Source organism: Liolophura sinensis, chromosome 5, assembly GCF_032854445.1.
Source record: "Liolophura sinensis isolate JHLJ2023 chromosome 5, CUHK_Ljap_v2, whole genome shotgun sequence".
NCBI classification, from domain to species: domain Eukaryota; kingdom Metazoa; phylum Mollusca; class Polyplacophora; order Chitonida; family Chitonidae; genus Liolophura; species Liolophura sinensis.
In genome coordinates, this window is record NC_088299.1 from 3,392,679 (window position 1) to 3,414,100 (window position 21,422).

The 21,422-nt window shown below is 42.0% G+C and overlaps 1 protein-coding gene across 2 annotated transcripts in view; it reads right to left on the bottom strand.

Moving 5' to 3' along the window:
• Positions 1-8,803, bottom strand: part of LOC135465861 (ATP-dependent translocase ABCB1-like) — a 71,611-nt gene extending 62,808 nt beyond the window's left edge. Inside the window, exons 1-9 of one of the 2 annotated variants that reach the window (XM_064743224.1) lie at positions 8,638-8,803; positions 7,449-7,576; positions 6,302-6,435; positions 5,739-5,910; positions 4,112-4,236; positions 3,029-3,145; positions 1,791-1,872; positions 940-1,053; positions 401-511 (exon numbers count right to left, since the gene is read on the bottom strand). In XM_064743224.1, the coding sequence (XP_064599294.1) occupies positions 401-511; positions 940-1,053; positions 1,791-1,872; positions 3,029-3,145; positions 4,112-4,236; positions 5,739-5,910; positions 6,302-6,435; positions 7,449-7,576; positions 8,638-8,731 (1,077 nt within the window). In that variant the 5' untranslated portion in view covers positions 8,732-8,803. Of the gene's footprint in view, positions 1-400; positions 512-939; positions 1,054-1,790; positions 1,873-3,028; positions 3,146-4,111; positions 4,237-5,738; positions 5,911-6,301; positions 6,436-6,846; positions 6,877-7,448; positions 7,577-8,637 lie in introns of those variants that run through there. The other variant, XM_064743225.1, reaches the window with a different exon arrangement.
• Between the last annotated feature and the right edge of the window lie 12,619 nt (positions 8,804-21,422).

The following is a 21,422-nucleotide window of genomic DNA, read 5'->3' on the forward strand; positions in this document are numbered from 1 at the left end:
GGAAACCATCTGCAGGTTGCTGGTTTTTCTTGGTCATACTATTAACACAATATTTCTACCACTAACATTTTTATTCAAAGTTCATATCCACATTTAATTTTCACTTTAATTTACTGGTATTCTTAATGATTACATTTGATGCCAATAAAGATGTAACATCTTTACCTCTCTGCTGTGCGATTTCTATTCAAAATTAATTCAGAGCAATTCAACAGGGAACAAAACCCCACTAAAAGAAGTCAGTCCAAGCAGTGTACTCTTTTGTGCTTTTCTATATGACATCAGTGTTTCTGCATAGTTGTAGTTCACAAGCACTGTAGAATAACAGCAGAGAGCGTTGTGTTTTATACAGTGACTCATTTACTAAAATTGGCAAATGTTTTCTGCTCAATATCTATACCTGGACCTTCTTCCTGGTGGGGTAGGCAAAGTTTACACCCACGAAGTCGATAGTTCCTGTCACGTCCCGGGGACGATCTCCCTCAGGGGAACTACTATCAATAGATGGTTTCTGTAACAGACACACACATGAGTTCTCATTTTGTCTTATATTCACAATTTTATCTCCCACATTGGTATAGCACACACAATGCATCATATAAATGCTAGGGTCATTGTTACAGAGGAAATGGTTACAATAGCAAAAGTCAGGACTCAATATTTTTCAGTGCTGTTGCATTTTTCTATCATTACTATTGCTTTCAGTGAAATCCAATGCCTCAATGAAATCAGTGAACATCCAATGCCTCAATGAAATCAGTGAACATCCAATGCCTCAATGAAATCAGTGAACATCCAATGCCTCAAATACATATAGGCCTTGTGGTATTAATTATACTTGACTCTTCCCTAAGTAACTATGGAGTTGCAAACCAGTTAGATATTTCAATATATGTTCACCATTAACACTGATTTTGACATTCAGAGGAAATAACTTACATTATCAATGATTTCCAGGAGTGTAGCAGCTGCCCCTTTAGCTGTGGAGACTGTGGTGATATGTGGGGCAGCATTCCCAATCGAGAAGGAACCGATCAGAACACAGAAAAACACCTGTTTAAGAGAGATATTCAACCATTCCAATCAATCCATTGTTATGTGATCTTTTAAGAAGTTTACATTAGCCAAAAATGTATAAAAAAACAAACATGTAAACGGTTGCCCATGGAGCTATCCCCCCTTAGTGCGCCCATAAGCCAGAGTTAATTCCCCTTGACAGCCCCAGCACTGTTTAGAACAGTTCTTGCAGTAATACAAACTCAGTCTTAATGGCTATTGTGTTTAATAGTGCATTGTATCATATGTGGTTGATAGGTTTTAGGTTGCTAGTTCAATCCCTTGATATTTTTAAAAAGTATAAAACAATCAAATATGAAATGAACTTTACCTGACAATGATTAACTGAACAGTACAAAAGTTACTGAGAGCAACTTACAATGGGGATTACTGATGTGTCACACAACACAAAACATTCATATATGGCAGAACTATTGAAATGTATCTCTCGTGATGCTCAATACAGCAGTTACTCCAAAAGTTTTCAAGTATATAAAGGTTTTTTTTTATTGATGATTTCATCTTTATAACTTGAACATTGTGAAATTAAGTATATTTTACTGTAAAAAAAAAATAACGAGTCTTTGACACATTTACCAGAATAAAAAGTAGATTCCTGTACTTTTGGTTTATGGCAGTCATGACAAGGATCGCATTCCTGGATAATCATTAAAAAAAAAGCCCTCAAAGGCGAGGTGTGAACCGGTTTTATGCGTCCTGTTTACAATACTTACAGTGAAGACTTCTCCAGGTGACAAGCCAATACCTTCTTTCATCCCAGCTTTCTGCCATGCATCCACCTCTGTGGAACCAAACCTGGAATATCCCAGAAAGTGTTATGACATAAGTATACTTTGGGCACCGCAATATGGGATTTTAGAGGTCTGATGTAACAGCATCATGGTGACTGCCCCTTCTGCTGTGACATTGCCATACAGTACAGTGGGACAAATCTGTAAGGTTTTAGCTAGGGTGGGTATACAGTACAGTGGGACAAATCTGTAAGGTTTTAGCTAGGGTGGGTATAAACAGGTAAATTGTCTGCAAAAGATGACTTACCTTGCAAATTCTATAAAATCGACATTTCGGAAAATAAAAATCATCCCCTTGGGAAAATATTAATTATTGTGTAAATGTTACAATGCACTGATTTGCTCCACCGTTCTGTAAAGTGACCATGCCACCACACAAAGGTAAATCATGATGATGTTGTACAGTTGGAAAGTAAATTAGGGCAATAAATCATTTGTCAATTATGAAAGGAAATGGATTTAAACACAGATAGACAATTTTTGTCAGTTTTGAGAGAATTCTATAGTTATTTCTGGTTAGCCAATACTGCGGAATGATTATAGTAAAATTATTAATTTATTTATTTATTTGATTGGTGTTTTACGCCGTAATCAAGAATATTTCACTTATACGACGGTGGCCAGCATTATGGTGGGTGGAAACCGGGCAGAGGTTGCTGAGAGACCTTCTCACGTACGGCCGGAGAGGAAGCCAGCAAGAGCTGGACTTGAACTCACAGCGACCACATTGGTGAGAGACTCCTAGGTCATTATGCTGCGCTAGCACTTTAACCGACTGAGCCACGGAGGCCCCTGTAAAATTATTAAGTGTCTTGTACATCGAACATTATGATGTATGGTTACCTATAAAAATTATGCTGGAATGATTGACAGCTACATGCAAACATGCTCTAAATAAATGACCTAAAGTTTTTGTCCATGACCAAGTTGATTGTGGGGCTGATTGACTGATCTCAGAAAAGTATAATGAGGTTTTTTAAGAGGTACGGTGACATCTTACTGGAAATACAAGTAGGTCTGTAAGTTTCAGTACCAATGGTAATATTTTATGACATTTTTGTGTTTCTAAAAACTGCAGCTTTTTGAGGTGAAATATTTGCTCATTTACATGCATCACAGTATACGAATTATGGATATAAGACTAAGGGCTTGTTCCTCACCAGAAGGCTAATCCATATGCCCCAAACATGATAAGGAGGGTGGTGCCTATACCAAACCCTACCACCATGGCCTTCCTGATGCCCAGCTTCTTCCCATGTTCCAGGGATACGGCATACCTGTGAGGGAGAGACTTTCAGATGTTAACACACATTCCATGATGTACCCTAATTCTTCAACCTTTTCAAGCACCACTGTGACCAACATTTTGAAACATTCTGAGATAACTACTGGATATAGAGAAATATCCTGCATCTTCCGTGACAAAAGCGAATAATTTCCGGCATCTTTTTCATAACAATTATATCCATAAATTCCACTCAAAATAGTGCTTTAGTGGTTAAAAGGGTTGAAGATTTACAGCCGGCAAGTTTCTACCATGTACTCAAGAGTGTATAAAAAATTACAGACCTAACGTTAAGCTGTATACCTCTACAATACAGTGGTATAACAGATTTATCATGATGAAAAGATGGTAACACAGAGAACACACACAGTACAGTATCCTTTAGCGAGTACCCACAGAATACACACAGTGCGACAATTGCACAGAGGATATACACATTATCACGATCACACAGAAAATACACACAGTAAGCTGATCACATAGAGAATACACAAAGCACAATGACCACAAAGAGAATACACAGATTTTGAGAATAAATACTGGAACAGATACTCCAGCCAGCCTAAACCTCATTTTCATGGACTTGTTGCCACTGAAAAGTTGAGACTGGTGCCACAGCTCACACAAGGAGATGAGGAGCTTACTTATTTGCTGTTGACAAGTGTTGCTATAGATTGGCACATGTATTAGTAACTTACACATACATTGTGTGTATGCAGAAAGAGTTTTCATCATGTGAGGTTGTTTGTTTGACGAATACAAGGTGGACTTACCGACCAGAATTCCTTGAACACATGATATTAAACATCTACGCTATGAATGCATGACAAACAAGCTTCATGGTTAAAGTGGCAAAATGATGGCCATGGATATAACATAAATTCCATATTGTAAACTGATTGCCATAAATGTCCAGTTATTAAAATTCAACTCAAGCAGAAAAAAAAAAGAGAATGACCTGTCTATCTCCCTCTTGTGCCCATTGAAGGAGACAACTGTTCGGATACATGACAGCACCTCTTCCGCCACTTTGCCAGCCTGTGCGTAAGACTCTTGTTCTCGCTTGGTGAATGATGCCACAAACTGGAAAAAGAACATGGATGCTGGCTTGTAATATATAGTTTTGACAGAAAGGCTTCACTGTGAAGAAACTAAAAACATCTGAAATCAAACCATCAACACAAAGTTTTTCCATCTTTTTTGTTACAGTTTGCAAGAAATTATAGTGATTCACCATTCCCAACATTCATAATGTAGTGTACTCACCATTCTCACAAAACACCCCAGCTGTAGTGGACTCACCATTCTCACAAAACACCCCAGCTGTAGTGTACTCACCATTCCCACAAAACACCCCAACTGTAGTGTACTCACCATTCTCACAAAACACCCCAGCTGTACTGTACTCACCATTCTCACAAAACACCCCAGCTGTAGTGGACTCACCATTCTCACAAAACACCCCAGCTGTAGTGGACTCACCATTCTCACAAAACACCCCAGCTGTACTGTACTCACCATTCTCACAAAACACCCCAGCTGTAGTGGACTCACCATTCTCACAAAACACCCCAGCTGTAGTGGACTCACCATTCTCACAAAACACCCCAGCTGTAGTGTACTCCCCATTCCCACAAAACACCCCAACTGTAGTGTACTCACCATTCTCACAAAACACCCCAGCTGTAGTGTACTCACCATTCTCACAAAACACCCCAGCTGTAGTGTACTCACCATTCCCACCTAACACCCCAACTGTAGTGTACTCACCATTCTCACAAAACACCCCAGCTGTAGTGTACTCACCATTCTCACAAAACACCCCAGCTGTAGTGTACTCACCATTCCCACAAAACATCCCAACTGTAGTGGACTCACCATTCTCACAAAACACCCCAGCTGTAGTGTACTCACCATTCCCACAAAACACCCCAGCTGTAGTGTACTCACCATTCTCACAAAACACCCCAACTGTAGTGTACTCACCATTCTCACAAAACACCCCAGCTGTACTGTACTCACCATTCTCACAAAACACCCCAGCTGTAGTGTACACACCCCAGCTGTAGTGTACTCACCATTCTCACAAAACACCCCAGCTGTAGTGGATTCACCTTCTCCACAAAAGACCACCCCAACTGTAATGGACTCACCTTCCCCACAAAACACTACCTCAACTGTAGTGGACACCCATTGACCACAAAAAACTCCAAATGTAGTGGGTTCACCTTTTTCACAAAACACTCCAAATGTAGGGGGTTCACCTTTTCCACAAAAGAAACCCCAACTGTAATGGACTCACCTTCCCCACAAAACACCTCAACTGTAATGGACTCACCTTCCCCACAAAACACCCTAACTACTGGACTCCCATTTCCCACAATCACATCGTCATGGACTCACCTTCCCCACAAAACACCTCCCCCTCCTCCAACTGTAGTGGTGGACTCCCATTTCCCACAAAACACCAACTGTAATAAGACTCACCTTTTTTTTTGTTAATTCTTTTTTCAGATGTTAGGCATCTCTTGAGGACAGCAAACTAAAGTGTGGGAATATTGTCACACACTTTATAAAGTACTCACCTTTCCCATGAAGCTAGCACAGATGGCCAGCAGAGGGCTTAGTGACATCATCACCAAGGTCAACTTCCAACCTTTGATGAAGCCGATGACAAAGCCAGCAATGAAAGCAGCAAACCACTGTAGACATATACTGAACTTATCCCCAAGGCCTTCTCGAACCCTCTCCAAGTCACTGAAACAGAACGAATAAATATGACCTAAAATTTGGCCCCCCAAAAAGTGCAATTTTGCTGTGTAGCAGTTAGATGTTTTAAATGTATATATGTGTATGCTTAGGGATTTAAAAATACTGGAACAATTTTTCAGCCCGATGACCCCAAGGAATAATTAGATGCATGTACTGTGTCTAGCTGTGGCAGAGCGAATCCAAGTGTGGCAGCAACAATTTAATACCATTTTTGAGGTCTTTGGATGACCCAATCCCTGAGGTCTATGCATTAGGCCATCCAAGTGGTAAGATGTTTTAAAGCATTGTCAACAACTCTGGTTGCACATGTACCCTAAAAGATCTAATCTGGAACTCACCAATACTGGAAGCTATCGGTACAACAAGGATGACTTACTCGGCCAATCTTGTGGTGAGCTCTCCACTGCCATGTTTATCAAACCAGCCAATCTCTTGTCTCAGAATAGCCTTGAAAAATGCCTTCTTCATCTTGTGTGTTTGCCTCTCACAGGATGCTGTCCAGCAGTAAACCTTGGTTATATACAAAGCAAAATAGTTGTATAGATTTTTCCCTTGCAAAGGTATCATACAGGGAACAACTAGAGGTATTTAGTCATTTTCTCATAAAATTCCTTGCCCTAAAAAACCATAAACATATATACATGTACTGTATTTCACCTATAGTTTGACATGTAAAATACATTTTAAGAAGAAACACTAAGGACTAAAATTTACTTTTACTTGATGATATATTTGGTCATCATGTCAGCAAAGTAATTACCTGGAAGTAACAAAAACACCTGCAATAATATATACACTGTACAGGGTATATTTGGTCATCTGGTCATAAAAGTCCTTACATGGAGGTACAAAGCCCTAAACACACCTGCATCAATACACACACTGTACAGGGTATGGTCATCTTGTCAGCAAAGTCCTTACCTGGAGATATGAAGCCACAAACACACCTGCACCAATATATACATAGTACAGGGCACATTTGGTCATCTTGTCATCAATGTCCTTACCTGGAGATATGAAGCCACAAACACACCTGCACCAATATATACATAGTACAGGGCATATTTGGTCATCTTGTCATCAATGTCCTTACCTGGAGATATGAAGCCACAAACACACCTGCACCAATATATACATAGTACAGGGCATATTTGGTCATCTTGTCATCAATGTCCTTACCTGGAGATATGAAGCCACAAACACACCTGCACCAATATATACATAGTACAGGGCATATTTGGTCATCTTGTCATCAATGTCCTTACCTGGAGATATGAAGCCACAAACACACCTGCACCAATATATACATAGTACAGGGCATATTTGGTCATCTTGTCATCCAAGTCCTTACCTGGAGATATGAAGCCACAAACACACCTGCACCAATATATACATAGTACAGGGCATATTTGGTCATCTTGTCATCAATGTCCTTACCTGGAGATATGAAGCCACAAACACACCTGCACCAATATATACATAGTACAGGGCATATTTGGTCATCTTGTCATCAATGTCCTTACCTGGAGATATGAAGCCACAAACACACCTGCACCAATGTATACATAGTACAGGGCATATTTGGTCATCTGTTTCTCGAACTCGTTGCCCGTGATGTTTGGGTTCGTCATATTGCTAAAGTTACCTGGTCCTGAAACATACGAATTTAAAGCCTACTCTTTACCTAGCTTTTTTGGACAAATCTAATCTAGTTTCTTGTCACAAATGTAATATACTGGTTGAAGGCAAGTAGTCTGCAGCAAACTTTATGTCACACATCACACACAAATAGTTTCCTCTCAGGAAGATGCTGGTAATACCTTGAATACAACCAGTCCAATCACACTGCAGTCTCCTCTCTGGACAAAGGTGTTGATCATGTCCCCAAATACGACCAGTCAAATCATACTCCAGTCTCCTCTTGGGAGGTTTTGGTCATGTCCTCAACTGGAACCAGTCAAATCATACCCCAGTCTCCTCTCAGGAGGTTTTGGTCATGTCCCCAATGGGAACCAGTCAAATCACACTCCAGTCTCCTCTCAGGAGGTTTTGGTCATGTCCCCAATGGGAACCAGTCAAATCACACTCCAGTCTCCTCTCTGGACAAAGGTGTTGATCATGTCCCCAAATACAACCAGTCAAATCACACTCCAGTCTCCTCTTGGGAGGTTTTGGTCAGTCATGTCCCCAACTGGAACCAGTCAAATCATACTCCAGTCTCCTCTCTGGACAAAGGCGTTGATCATGTCCCCAAATACAACCAGTCAAATCACACTCCAGTCTCCTCTCAGGAGGTTTTGGTCATGTAGCAACTGGAACCAGTCAAATCATACTCCAGTCTCCTCTCTGGACAAAGGCGTTGATCATGTCCCCAAATACAATCAGTCACATCACACTATAGTCTCCAATCAGGAGGTTTTGGTCATGTACCCAACTGGAACCAGTCAAATCACACTCCAGTTTCCTCTCTGGATGAAGGTGTTGATCATGTCCCCAAATACAACCAGTCAAATCACACTCCAACCTTCACTATAGAGGACATATTCGGTCATCAAAAGATTTGGTCATGTAAGAACTGAACCATTTTTTCCTGGCCACTGTCAACATGTAAGAGTACTTAGGTGTTGGCCATACACAGAACCACAATAACCACCCCATAAATAAACAAATATGAAGAATCAATACTAAATTCACTGCGGTACAGCTGCTTACCTTGAATGAAAGTGTTTGTCATGTCCCCAAATACAATAGAGAGCAAAGGCCATCCCGCTCCGTGTCCCATGGCAAAGATTGACCCCACAAACATGAGGAAGTAGTCCAGACAGGTGGCATAACGAAACTGAAGGAACCAACATTACATTATAAGTCTATGTACACCGTCAGCTACAAGTTACATGTAACTTGATAAATCAGACACTAGCCATGTTTTGTCAATCTTTAAATTCTGCACACCAGGCAAAAAGACTCTAGTGTCAAGTTTATATTCTTACATGTAGCCGTGACGCACAGTAGAAAATACACTATACTAACCATGAGTGAATGCTGTGGCTTTGGAGAGTACTGTGTGATATCCAATAATATTTATCAGATACACTTATCTTTTGAGCAGTAAGTTACCTAGTCTATATAGAATGTTTTGATAGTGAGAAACTAAATACATATGCTCGTGGTTATTAATTTATTTATATGATTCGTGTTTTATGCCATATTCAAGAACATTTCACTTATACGATGGCGGCCAACATTATGGTGAGAGGAAAACTGGGCAGATCCCAGGGGAAACCCATGACCATGCGCAGGTTGCTTGCAGACCACTTATAGTTCCAGGACTTAAGCTTGTTACCGAAGCATGGATGACAACTGCATCAGGGTAAAACACATACTAGTACCTTTATAAATACAATAATAAAAAAACCTACCAGTTCAGAGAACGATGCAGAAGTTTTAATTCCAATTCTGAAAGAAATCAAAGACATAGAGACCATTTATTTGCCTGCTATGGCTTATATATTGGCAGTCAGTTTTACTTTATTTATTTATTTGATTGGTGTTTTATGTCGTACACAAAAATATTTCCCTTATACGATGGCGGACAGCATTATAGTGGGTGGAAACCAGGCAGAGCCCGGAGGAAACCCACGACCATCTGCAGGTTGCTGTCAGACCTTCCCACGTACAACCGGAGAGGAAGCCAGCATGAGCTGGACTTGAACTCACACAGTCAGTTTTATGTACCAGTATGGAGGAAATTGGAGTGAGAATTAAACAATCACTGTCATTTTTTCCCCCATATTTTCAGATATTCATATTCATATGGGTGGGAGATTCGTAGTCTTCAGCATATGCTTGACTGCAGACACGGCCACTAAAAGTGTCTTACACAGCTTGAAGAGTACTACATTTGTTTGGTGTGGATCTGCCTCCATTTCATGAAAAACATAAAAATTTATTCCTGGAATGAAATGTTGAAGCCTGCCCTACAAAACTATACCAGGGAATTACATTAACATTTCATTAATTGTGGACTGAAGCCATCTTGTCACTATACAGGCCACTTGAACTGCTAAAGCCTGTGAATCCACAACGTCTCTGTCCAGGGTCTCATTTGAAACCGTACCTCATTTATTCTGTTGAGAATGAAAGACATGGCTGTCTCCAGTTACAAGCATCAGCAGGAACCATCAGGAATCAGCAGGAATCATCAAGCTTCAGCAGGAATCATCAAGCCCTAGCAGGAACCATCAAGCTTCAGCAGGAATCATCAAGCTTCAGCAAGAATCATCAAGCTCTAGCAGGAACCATCAAGCTTCAGCAGGAATCATCAAGCTTCAGAGGAATCATCAAGTTTCAGCAAGAATCATCAAGCTTCAGCAGGAATCATCAAGCTTCAGCAGGAATCATCAAGCTTCAGCAGGAATCATCGAGCTTTAGCAGGAATCATTAAGCTTCAGCAGGAATCATCAAGCTTTAGTAGGAATCATCAAGCTTCAGCAGGAATCATCAAGCTCTAGCAGGCATCATCAAGCTTCAGCAGGAATCATCAAGCTCTAGCAGGAATCATCAAGCTTCATAGGCTTACAGTCTACTTAGAATTTAATTAGCTATATCACCTTCATAATACGCAATCAGTGTTCCTGCACTAGCAGGAGACATCAGTAAAACGGATTGAAAACGTCACAGATAAAAGCAACTGAATTTCAAATTTGCATGAAACGCTAAACAAAAATTGAATATATTCAAACTTCCTGTAAAGCCTTGCTACACTGACTAATTAGTGGAGAAAAAACAAAAACATGTCGTAATAGCATTAAAACTTTTGTTCATGAAAACCTGAGAAACATATTCTTAAGTACTTTCCACTATTGGGATTGATGACTTTATATGAAAATGGTACTGATGTGTGACAAATGATATCAGTTTAAACTGTACAACCATCAGCCTATTATAATTATATTGTCATATATCTATATATATATATATCTATATATATCTGTAAATCTATATATATATAAATAGTTTTCAAAATCTTGTTGCAAGACCATATTTTCCAATGCATATGTAATGTAACATATTGTTTCGAATTGGTTGTGCCTGAGGGCCTCAGGGTAGGTCAACCCACTGTTGACTAAGTATACACATTGTATTTTACCATCTTGAAAAAAAGCCATTATTATTATTATTATTATTATTATTATTATATGACAACAGCCGGCATTATGGTGGGAGGAAACCCACAACCACACACTGGTTCAGCTGCCAGAGCTGCCCATGTATGACTGGACAGGAATCCAGCATAGGCTGGGCATAAACTCACACCTATCGCATTGGTGAGAGGCTCTGGGGTCAATGTACAGCACTAACATGATAACCATGCTCCCAGGGAGGTCTCTTAGTACTACATTTAATTAGGACCAAAAAGATGTATGTACATTTTAACCATTTATAATATTATGATATTATGTCATGTATTATAAACACTCTTTCTTTGATGCAATATTTATAATTTGCAGGTCATAGTGGCCAGTATGCTGGCACAGCACAATGCTCTAGTTCCAAGTCCAGCTTAGACTGGCTTCATCTTCATTTGCACATGGGAAAGTTTGCCAGCAAGTTGCAGATGACTGTAGGTTCCCCCCGAGCTTTGTCCCGATTCCACCCACCATAATGCTGTCCACTGTCATATTTATAAGTGAAATGTTCGTGAGTATGGAGTAAAAAACACCAATCAAATAAATAAATAAATAAATAAATAAATAATTATTTTCCCCCTTATAATATCCATAACAATATTATATACAATATTTATAATACATATTGGTGCATTATTTTTAATCAAGGGTGTCACTCTCTGATTACCGCTATGCAGGTGACTCATGGACTCCTGGCTCTGTATCAATCACTAGGACCTCTGACAATAACACCTCTGACAATAACATCTCTGACAATAACACCTCTGACAATAACACCTTTGACAATAACATCTCTGACACTAACACCTCTGACAATAACACCTCTGACAATAACAGATTACTCCTATCATTTACACTCAAGTGACCTGAAGCCGTGCATGACCTTAGCTTTCTGCAGTACTGTACTTCACCTGGAGCTTCATCGGCAAAAATACACTGTCAGAAGTTCATAAAGGCCTAAAAATGATACTTTTGATGCCAGCACTTAAATGTTTCCAATCAAGGAATTGCTCAGATGTCACAAAAAAGAGGCCAGGCGATAAACGGATGAATAAGGATTTGTTCTAGGTTCTTGGTCATGCAGACACTGAAATTCCATAACTGACATACTGTATGAACACAGTAGGTCCTCAATGAATATAAGATCCATGATCGTTTTAATTTTTTTTTATGAATTCTCGTATTAAAGTTTTTAAATAGCCACAGGCTTTTAACTTTTAATTTCAACATTTGAACATCAGACAGGAGTATCAGTCCATTGCTTTAAAAGAAAGGACAACAATAGACCATATGCATTTGAATGTAAAAAAAAATCAATTAATCTGAAGTAATCAAAATTGCTTCCATGCTATCAATTTTAATTAATCGGTTGCAAATGAGTCCTTTAACTCAAAAAGCAGCTGTTTCCACTAATGTCACCCAAACCCTGTTTTCCCGTTTAGCCACTGGAGCCTGATGCATGAATGATGCAGTATCATGCTTCTAGTTTCTTAAATAAGGTGGATCCCTTGGAATTGATAGACATTTTGGATTAACAGCTTATTCATAGTTACCAAGCATTTTAGAACATTCGTCGCCATATGACTGAAAAAGTGTTAAGTATGACGTTAAACCCCAAGCACTCACTCACTCACTTTAGAACAAAATGACCTTTTAGGTCTGTCATCATATTCCTATTATTGCCCAACGCCACTTTATTTTGCTGTCACTTTATATGGTCACAGACAGAAATTTGAATGGCTGATAATTAATGTCATTCAACTAAAGTCAAGGAGGACTTTAATACAGGCCTACCACAAATTTTCTTAAAAGTGCTATTAATATATTAAATATATATATTAATATAAATATCATAACTTAGAAACAAGTGGTAATATAAAACAAAAAGATTAATACTATTGTTTTTTATGCATACATGTATATTTTGCATCAGAGATCAAGGTAACATCATATTATTTTATAACCTCTGCCTGTATGCATTATCAGCCATGCCAGCTATAGTTAGTTAGTTAGGCCGACATCCTATATGTAGCCTACTTACATGTATGCATGAAACAGATTATATGTACATATAGGCCTAGAACTTCATGTTAGTATACAAACATTCCAAAGCATACATCTAGAACAATTTCAGCTAGCGTGGCATTATTGCTACCAGAACACTTGTGGTGGCAGCATCCATGCCTGCATGTTCACAGTTGGGTTGGTTTATATATATATATATATATATATATATATATATATATATATATATATACTTTTAATTTAGGGAAAGAAAACGCTAAAAAGAAGTATATATCAGATGAAAGTGGCAGCAAACTGCTGTGACGTCACTGGTCCTAATATTGTCAGAAAAGGCTACCATACATAAAGTTTCAAATGCAATTCACTAGGTTGAAAAAACTCTTTAAAAATCTGCTGAACTACTTTTATAGACATTGTTTAATGGTATACAAAAATTGCTGGATCCAACAATGCTTTGTAGCACATGGTCCATATGTACTTCTTAAAGCGGGGAGGTGAAGGGGGCCTGGTGTACTGGCTTTATGAACTTTGACCTTTCTCATAAACGGTCTTGTTGACACACGAAGGTGTGCTGAATAAAATCAGTTAATGAGATAGGAAAGGCTTGAAAACTTTTCAATCAATATTCAAAGCTTTTACTCGGTTATGATTCAAACGGACTTACGTTGTTTCTTCATCAGATTCGCTGCCCGAGTCCGAACTTCCATGCTTTTCTTGGCTTCTTGTCACGTCCCCATTTGTGTACTCGCCCGACTTTCGCGCACCTCTGCTGGAAAGTAGCGGCTTCTCCTCTTCCGACTCCATTTACAGTTTTTAAGATTTGCTACCTTTTTCCAGCATGCACAGTATTTAATAGACCCCTTGGACCAGTTACATTTGATGAAGATAGTGTAATGCAGAGTGTGAATTACAGCTGATCTTAGCGTATCAAAGTCTGACTGACAGTGTGCATAGGCCTATATGTGTGATCTGGCCGACCTAGATATATGACAAAACACCAAAAATAGACGATTAACTACAAGGGACATAACTCTCAAAACAACAATTGAACCAAAAAGGAGGTAAATTTCCTTATATGGTAGGTTAGAAAACTGCACAAAGTACATTGCATTTACTTATCCTTACATAGCCAGCCTGTTATGGTTGAACAGAAAAAGAAATGAACTCATCTGACTCTATCACTCACTGAGCTAGGTGCAAACTTCGTCGACACTTAATTTGACTCATGCAGTCCACATGCTAGATTCACGATAATTTCGTTTGGGCACCCGTAGAGCTACCGGTAGCCTTGGTCATAGCTCCCTGCGGGTTCGAACCCGGTAGTAAACATGGAATTTACCCTCTCTCACTGTTCGTGAGGCCTTTGAAACTACAATTGCTGCACGAGACTCGTGTGACCATGCAATTACGCAGGATGTTTATATTCCTGCGGTCGCTGTGAGTTCAAGTCCAGCTCATGCTGGTTTCCTCTCCGGCCATACGTACGTGAGAGGAAACCCACGACCATCCGCAGGTTGCGTACAGACCTTCCCACGTTGCACAGTATAACGTTCCTTGAAGACCATGCATGTACGCCCCATGTAGAACAATTTGTTAGTACAGTTACTTTAATCGTCCTTTTTTGGGGGGGTATTTCCTCATGTGCATAGTTTACATGTGCATCCAGTTTCTTCCACTCTCTATAACTAAAAACCACTTCTTGAGTACCGGTATGGTGTAAAAATTGAAGAAAACTGAAAAATTTTAATACTTGCATATCGATCAATGGTCATGACAGAAAGCAATGAGATTTGGCATAAATTATTAACGGATTGATTTTATTATGTATTTGACTGGTGAACACGATACGACATCGATCACCATTATCGCGGAAGGGCTTTATGTGGACTGTTTCCATATACCTCATTCTTGAGCTACATTTAACTTTGACTTTTGCTTGTCCACACAACGTGCACCCAATTGAAGACTGAATCGGCCACCACAGAACGGACTTAACCTGCATAGGCGCACATCTTTGTCTTCCAGCAGTAAGGTGTGCATGTCTGTATTGTACATACACATGTAGGGCCTGCGTGACATGTATGAAAGATAGTCTGTAACTTGCCAAAGCTGGGTGGTTTACTCCTCAGGCGCCCCTGTTTCCTTCACCCATAAAACTTACCGCTGCAGTATATCTATGTAGGGCCTAAGTGAAAAATCCAAGGGAGCTGCGTTAAACAACAACCCAATTCATTTATAGTTCAAACACAGGCCGCATACCGGAAGGCCTAGACTACACTGATGTTGAATCATTAAGAGAATGGATTTCATCAACCATGGACATACATGGACATTATCAGTAGATGTACAGATGAACAGAATGACCTTTACCTACTTATGAATGTCTATACTTTCATCATTTAATGGTGAAATTCCCTGTCCAGATATGACTTTCAATGATGAAATTTCATTTAATGATAAAAGCGCTGTATAAAGTCACGTGCATCATGGTATAAGTATATTGAGTGCAGACGCCCCAAATTTGACAACCAGTCAAACTAAGGTCGACCGACCCAGTTAATCATCGTGTCCTGTTACGTAGGCATATATAGGTATAGGCCTGTATATGTATGTGGGTGAATACATTCGATGATTATATATAAGGAGATTAATATGATTTTGCCCGAGTTAATTTGCCTAGGCCTATAGGCCTATATGTCTGCTCGTCAGTCATCAGTAAGTCTAGATTTATATAGACGGATTCTGAAAAAATGTTGTGCCATTGGCCCAGAATTTTGACGGTGGAGTGGATCCAGACCCAGAGAATTAATAAATGATTGTCCACCGCGTTGTAAGGTGGAGAGTTGGGATTTGTAAACACTTAGCTACAACGGAGGTTTGCGCACGCGGAGTGACTTGTATGTGTTGTTACTATATACCGATAGTTTAAACAGTGCACCACTGACAATATTTATAGTCTTAAGAATAAATTATGCTGTCTAGATTGTCTACTCGTATAATGTGATGCCTTTGTTGTGAGACTGGTTGATCCATATCAGCATAATGCCTCGGACAGGGAGGCTTACTTGCCTTCGATATAAACCGTCTCAGTGAATCAACATTATATAAAAGAACGGTGGAAATCAGTCCGGCAACAAGGAGGCATATTGCATACACTCTAAGGACTCCGTCGTCCAAGCACTCGCTCACTCATCCACTCACTCAACGCTTTACGATGTACAGGCCGTTATGCTTTAATTATGTAGGCTTACGTTTGTATGTTTACCCGCTCTTATAAGTTTCCAGAAGTGCTGTCTTATTCAGGTTGCGGGACTACGACAGAGCTTGCCAAACTGGTAACATCTCTACATATATCCATATATTTCATATACAGCTGATACAAATAGAGACTATAAAAACAAAGAAACAAACAAACGAAAAAATTGCACATAACACATCGTTAGTTGATAACCCGCGTGGAAAGCATACCAGTTCACATGAAACATTAGCTGTTATCAGCTATATAGAATTAATATATATGTATATCGTATGTAATATTGTAATGGAATTGTAGATTGTGTTGCCAGTAAAACTATATTATACTGTATGACATAAAGCGCACGCTGATGGCAAATGCTTTAATAATGAATGTAAAATTTGCGAACGAGGCCTATATTAATATGCCTCTATGTACACACAAAGGCACTGTGTGTGTGTTCAGGCCGCAGATATACTAATGCCGATGATTGCGATGGGTGTATGAGTATCCATATAACTCATGGCATGTCAGTGCATGAACAGAAAAAGTGAATAAGGCCTAAAACCACGCATTCCAGATAGTGTATGAGTAGTATAGAAGGGGCAGTTGACGTTGCATTGAGGAGGCGTTTTTGGGGGAAGTGGGGGTGTGTCGTTGAGTCTGCGCTCCCATGAGGGAGCGAGGCGCATGGGCGTGACGTCAGGGACCAATGAGCGTAGCTCCTTTAGCAGACTCGTGACGTTACGCGTGACGTTATGCGCGAGAACAGATTCTTCAGCTCCATTTCACGACAAAATTGACCAATGGGTGAGCTCAATTTCGCGCCGAAACTGACCATAGAGGCACATGACGTCACGCCAGAGCAGCTCCTTTTAGCTCCATTTCGCGCCAAAACGGACCCAATGGATGAGCCCCATTTCACGCCAAAACTGATGTCACGCGTGAGAACAGATCGTTCAGCTCCATTTTGCGACAAAACTAACCAATGGGTAAACTCCATCGGCGCCAAAACTGACCAATTGTTGACCGCGCGGTTTTAGCGCCTGAATTTCGTTGACGTTCGCGTTGACGGGTTAAAACAAAGGTGTGTGAAGAGAGTGAAGCTTACTCCGTCTATCCTACCAACAGACCACGTTCACCCAGAGAGATGCTACGCTGCCATCATGGCTTACGGAGGAGGAGGAGGAGGACGACGAGGAGGAGGAGAGGCTTCGGCAAAGAGGGGGTTTACTTGTCAGACGTGTGCCAGGCACTTTTAAAGGCGGAGTGATTACCTGCGGCATGAGCAGACACAGCACGCCGAACGGAAGAGGTCCCAGTTTACTTGCGGCACGTGTGCCAGGCAATTTTCTAGGCGGGACAACTGGCTGCAGCATGAGCGGACGTACCACGCGGAGGAGGAAGGAGAGAGGTTCACGTTCCCAACCTGCGCCTGGACGTTTCCCCGACTAAGACCAGCGCGTGTCTTTCATCTCTACTGGTGATCCCCACGCACTAATCCAACGGATGATGGCTTACCTCAATACCATCAGCGAGACCAGTAGCGCCTATCTCACAGAGCGTTATGCCAACATCCTGCACGAGTTAGACGAGCGCATCGATCCCAACGACACCAAGCCGTCTTACAGCTGGCGAGTGCGGGACACATTCGTCGACTGTATCAGCGAGCTCCCCGTCCTCGGCCACAACTCGGGCAACTACGACCTAAACTGGATCAAGCAACAGCTTTACCCCCACATGGTTAAAGCCGGTGATTTGGATTTGAGCTGAAATTTCTGGACATTCAAAATTACCTGGCCCCTAATTACCTAAGTGGTTGAAAGCTTCTGACTGCCGCGTCACCAAAGGCAAGTTTTGTTACAGCTACATAGACTCCCTCGCCCGGCTGGAGGAAACGGCGCTCCCACCCCGCCACGCTTTCGATAACGATCTCACCCATCAGCCGTGCACGGGCGCCGAGTATAAGACCCTGCGGGAGACGTGGAGGAATCACGGCATGCGCACCGTAAAAGACTTGCTGCAGTGGTATAACAGCCTGGACGTGATCCCCTTCATGGAGGCGGCGGAGAAGATAGTGGTGTTCTACCAAACATGCACGTCGACGTCTTGAAAGACTGTATTTAGCACACCAGGGCTCACCATCCGCTACTTGTTTCACTATTTTCGCTCCGTTTTCACGATCATCGGTGAGAAAGACAAAGACATACACGACTGCCTAAAGAAAACATCGTGGGCAGGCCGAGCATCATCTTTCATCGGTACCACGAACGAATCGTGACACGTATACGGGGAGGTAAACTCTGTAAGCGGATAATTGGATTCGATGCTATCGCATTGTACTTGGCCTTCCTTGCCTCACCCATGCCTCACTACATCCGATGGCGACGTGACGAAGAGAAGTTCGTTCCGTATGGCTGAAACATGGCTGGACTGGCAGTCGCACCAGCTGGGGATACCCATCCGCCACCGACTTAGCCATACGGAGAAACGGGTTAGTGATAGGCAACTCCGCGTAGACGGGTTCACTCACATCGACGGACGTCCCATCGTCTTCCAGTTCCACGGTTGCTATTACCATACCACGGCTGTCACCTGAATCACCCACGCCAGGGTGAGCTGCGCTACAACGACCCGAGAGGTTTGACACCTCAATACTTGCGCCTGCAAGTGGACAACAACGAAGCGTACGTCCAGTCCAGATGTGAAAATCTGTGACCTGACGAAGACGCGCAAGTTACTGGAGAGTGCCGTACCGTCGACCAAATCCATGACCTTCGAAGTGGTGAGCAGCAAGCGGACCATTCGTTACAAGCTACCATTGCAAATAGGAGGTATGGTGTACCAATATGCCAAACTCCGTATGTTGGAATTTCCCTATGATTTCATGACTCGTGTTTTTAACAAGGCGGACAAGAAGTACGGCGAGAAGGACACCGACTTCGCGTACATGGCCTGGTCTGACCCGGACTGGGAATCCTTGTTTAAACCTGAGCCTCGGGCGGTATATGTGGTGGAGCGGGACAAATGGTTACCTCGACGCGACCACTACGACTTTGATAAAAGTACGCCGGGATTCTTTAAAGTCGAGTGAACTGGTGACGCTATCGTCAGTGTGTATTCGAAGGCATACTATTGGTACGGCGGAGAGTCGAACAGTAAAGACAAGGTCTCCTGCAAAGGCGTTAACGCTCGGGGGGTGGAGAAGGACGTTTACCTCTCCGTATTGCGCAATCACCAAAGAGCGAGTGGTATGAACCGAGGTATGCGTATGCGGGGAAACAGCATGTATTCCTACACAGCACAAAGGCACTTTCACTTATTTTTACGGGAAGCGCAAAGTACTGCCGCAGGCTGTGAGCACCACCTACCTGGATAATAAAGCTGACTATCCCCGACGGTTATATACCATGTCCTTATCGATTGGTGACTTGCGATTATCGACTTGGAAAGCTCCTTATGGACTACGAATGGTATACAAATGTCGGACATGAGGCTTATATTTATAATGTGTTGCCGCGAAGGCCAAAATAAATACAAGTCAAAACACCACTGTATGTGAGTGTCATTTTCTCTTTATTCATTTTTTTCATAACATATGGAACTGGGAAATAAACATGGAAGAACGTTATTACAGCCCACTGGCTGGTGGAGTGATAAAAAAGGGTGCTGGACCCCAAAAATTCGAACACTATTAAGTCGTTATCGTATGTCGTGCACGACATGGGACGACCTCGAAACCGCTGGGTTAAGTAATACACGCAATATTGTCCACACACGGCCGTGTCCAGATTCTGCAGCATCTGATCATTCCACGTCCAGTGGTGTGTCCTCCGGTGATAAAAGCGGTGAAATGGGTGTGGAGGGGTGGGAGTCCGTACGAATCAAAGTATTCTCCGTGGAGACGAGGTAGGTCTGGGCACACGTCTGAAAACGGTTACCCAATGTTGTCCCGGGCGGAAGCACGAGTCTGTGTTGATGATGCAGGCCCAGGGTGTGTTGGTCACTTGGTGAGGGAGGTGGTCTCAAGCGTAGACATCCCCCAGCACGGAGCCCGTAAATACGTCCGCCTGTAGTACAAGTCGCAATTGCACTGTGCCCACGTTGTTTTGTTTTTCAACTGGCGAAGTCACAGAGGACGTTTCGGCTTTTGTCTATTTCTACAATATTGTTGAATTCGGCGTAGCACACCAAGTTAATGGTTTCCGGCAGTGGCCTGGCAAACCGCACCTCCAGGCGCAAATCACCTCTCTGGAGGTGCAGGTACGTTCTGACGAAATTCCCGGTTTAAAAGTCAAGTGTCAGGGGCTTGACAGGATTTTGACCTCCGCTGACATGCAAGGAAAATGGACGTGCTGGAAATGGAACGGGCTTTTAGCGTAGCTCCAGTCAAAAGCCGTGTTGCTCACACATCCCACCACAAAACTTGTCGGTAAGCTGCCCATAAACAGGTTTTTTTCGTTAATGAGTGCGTGGCCTTTGGGCAGGGAGAAATACTTGGTCAGCACGCGGCGGGTACTTGGCAGGGGCTTTGGCAAACGCTTTCGAGTGCCCCAGTTGAACACCGCTGGTGATTTTGACTCCTCCAAGCGGGTCTTGTGGTCGAAAACCTCCTCACTGGACATCAAGGCAAACGCGTCCTTGGACGGCGTAAGTCGGATGCGGACGCTGCGGATGTTTGTGGGTTTCCCCCGGGCTCTGCCCGGTTTCCTCCCACCATAATGCTGGCCGCCGTCGTATAAGTGAAATATTCTTGAGTACGGCGTAAAACACCAATCAAATAAATAAATAAATAAATCGGATGCGGACGCTCACGTTGTTCAGCAGGTGAAGCCGTTGCAGGAACATGTCGCAGTGCAGGCGCCCCAGCATGTCAACCGACCGACTTTGGGCCGTGAGTTGAAGCCGTTTGCAAAATCCCGTGTTGGTCTCATCCGTGTCGTAAAACATCCCTGGGATGACTGTAGGCATCCCAGCGACCTTTTCGAACGCTGGTGTCGGCCGGGGGTAAAGTCCACAAATCAAAGTCACTGCTGACCGAAGGGCAA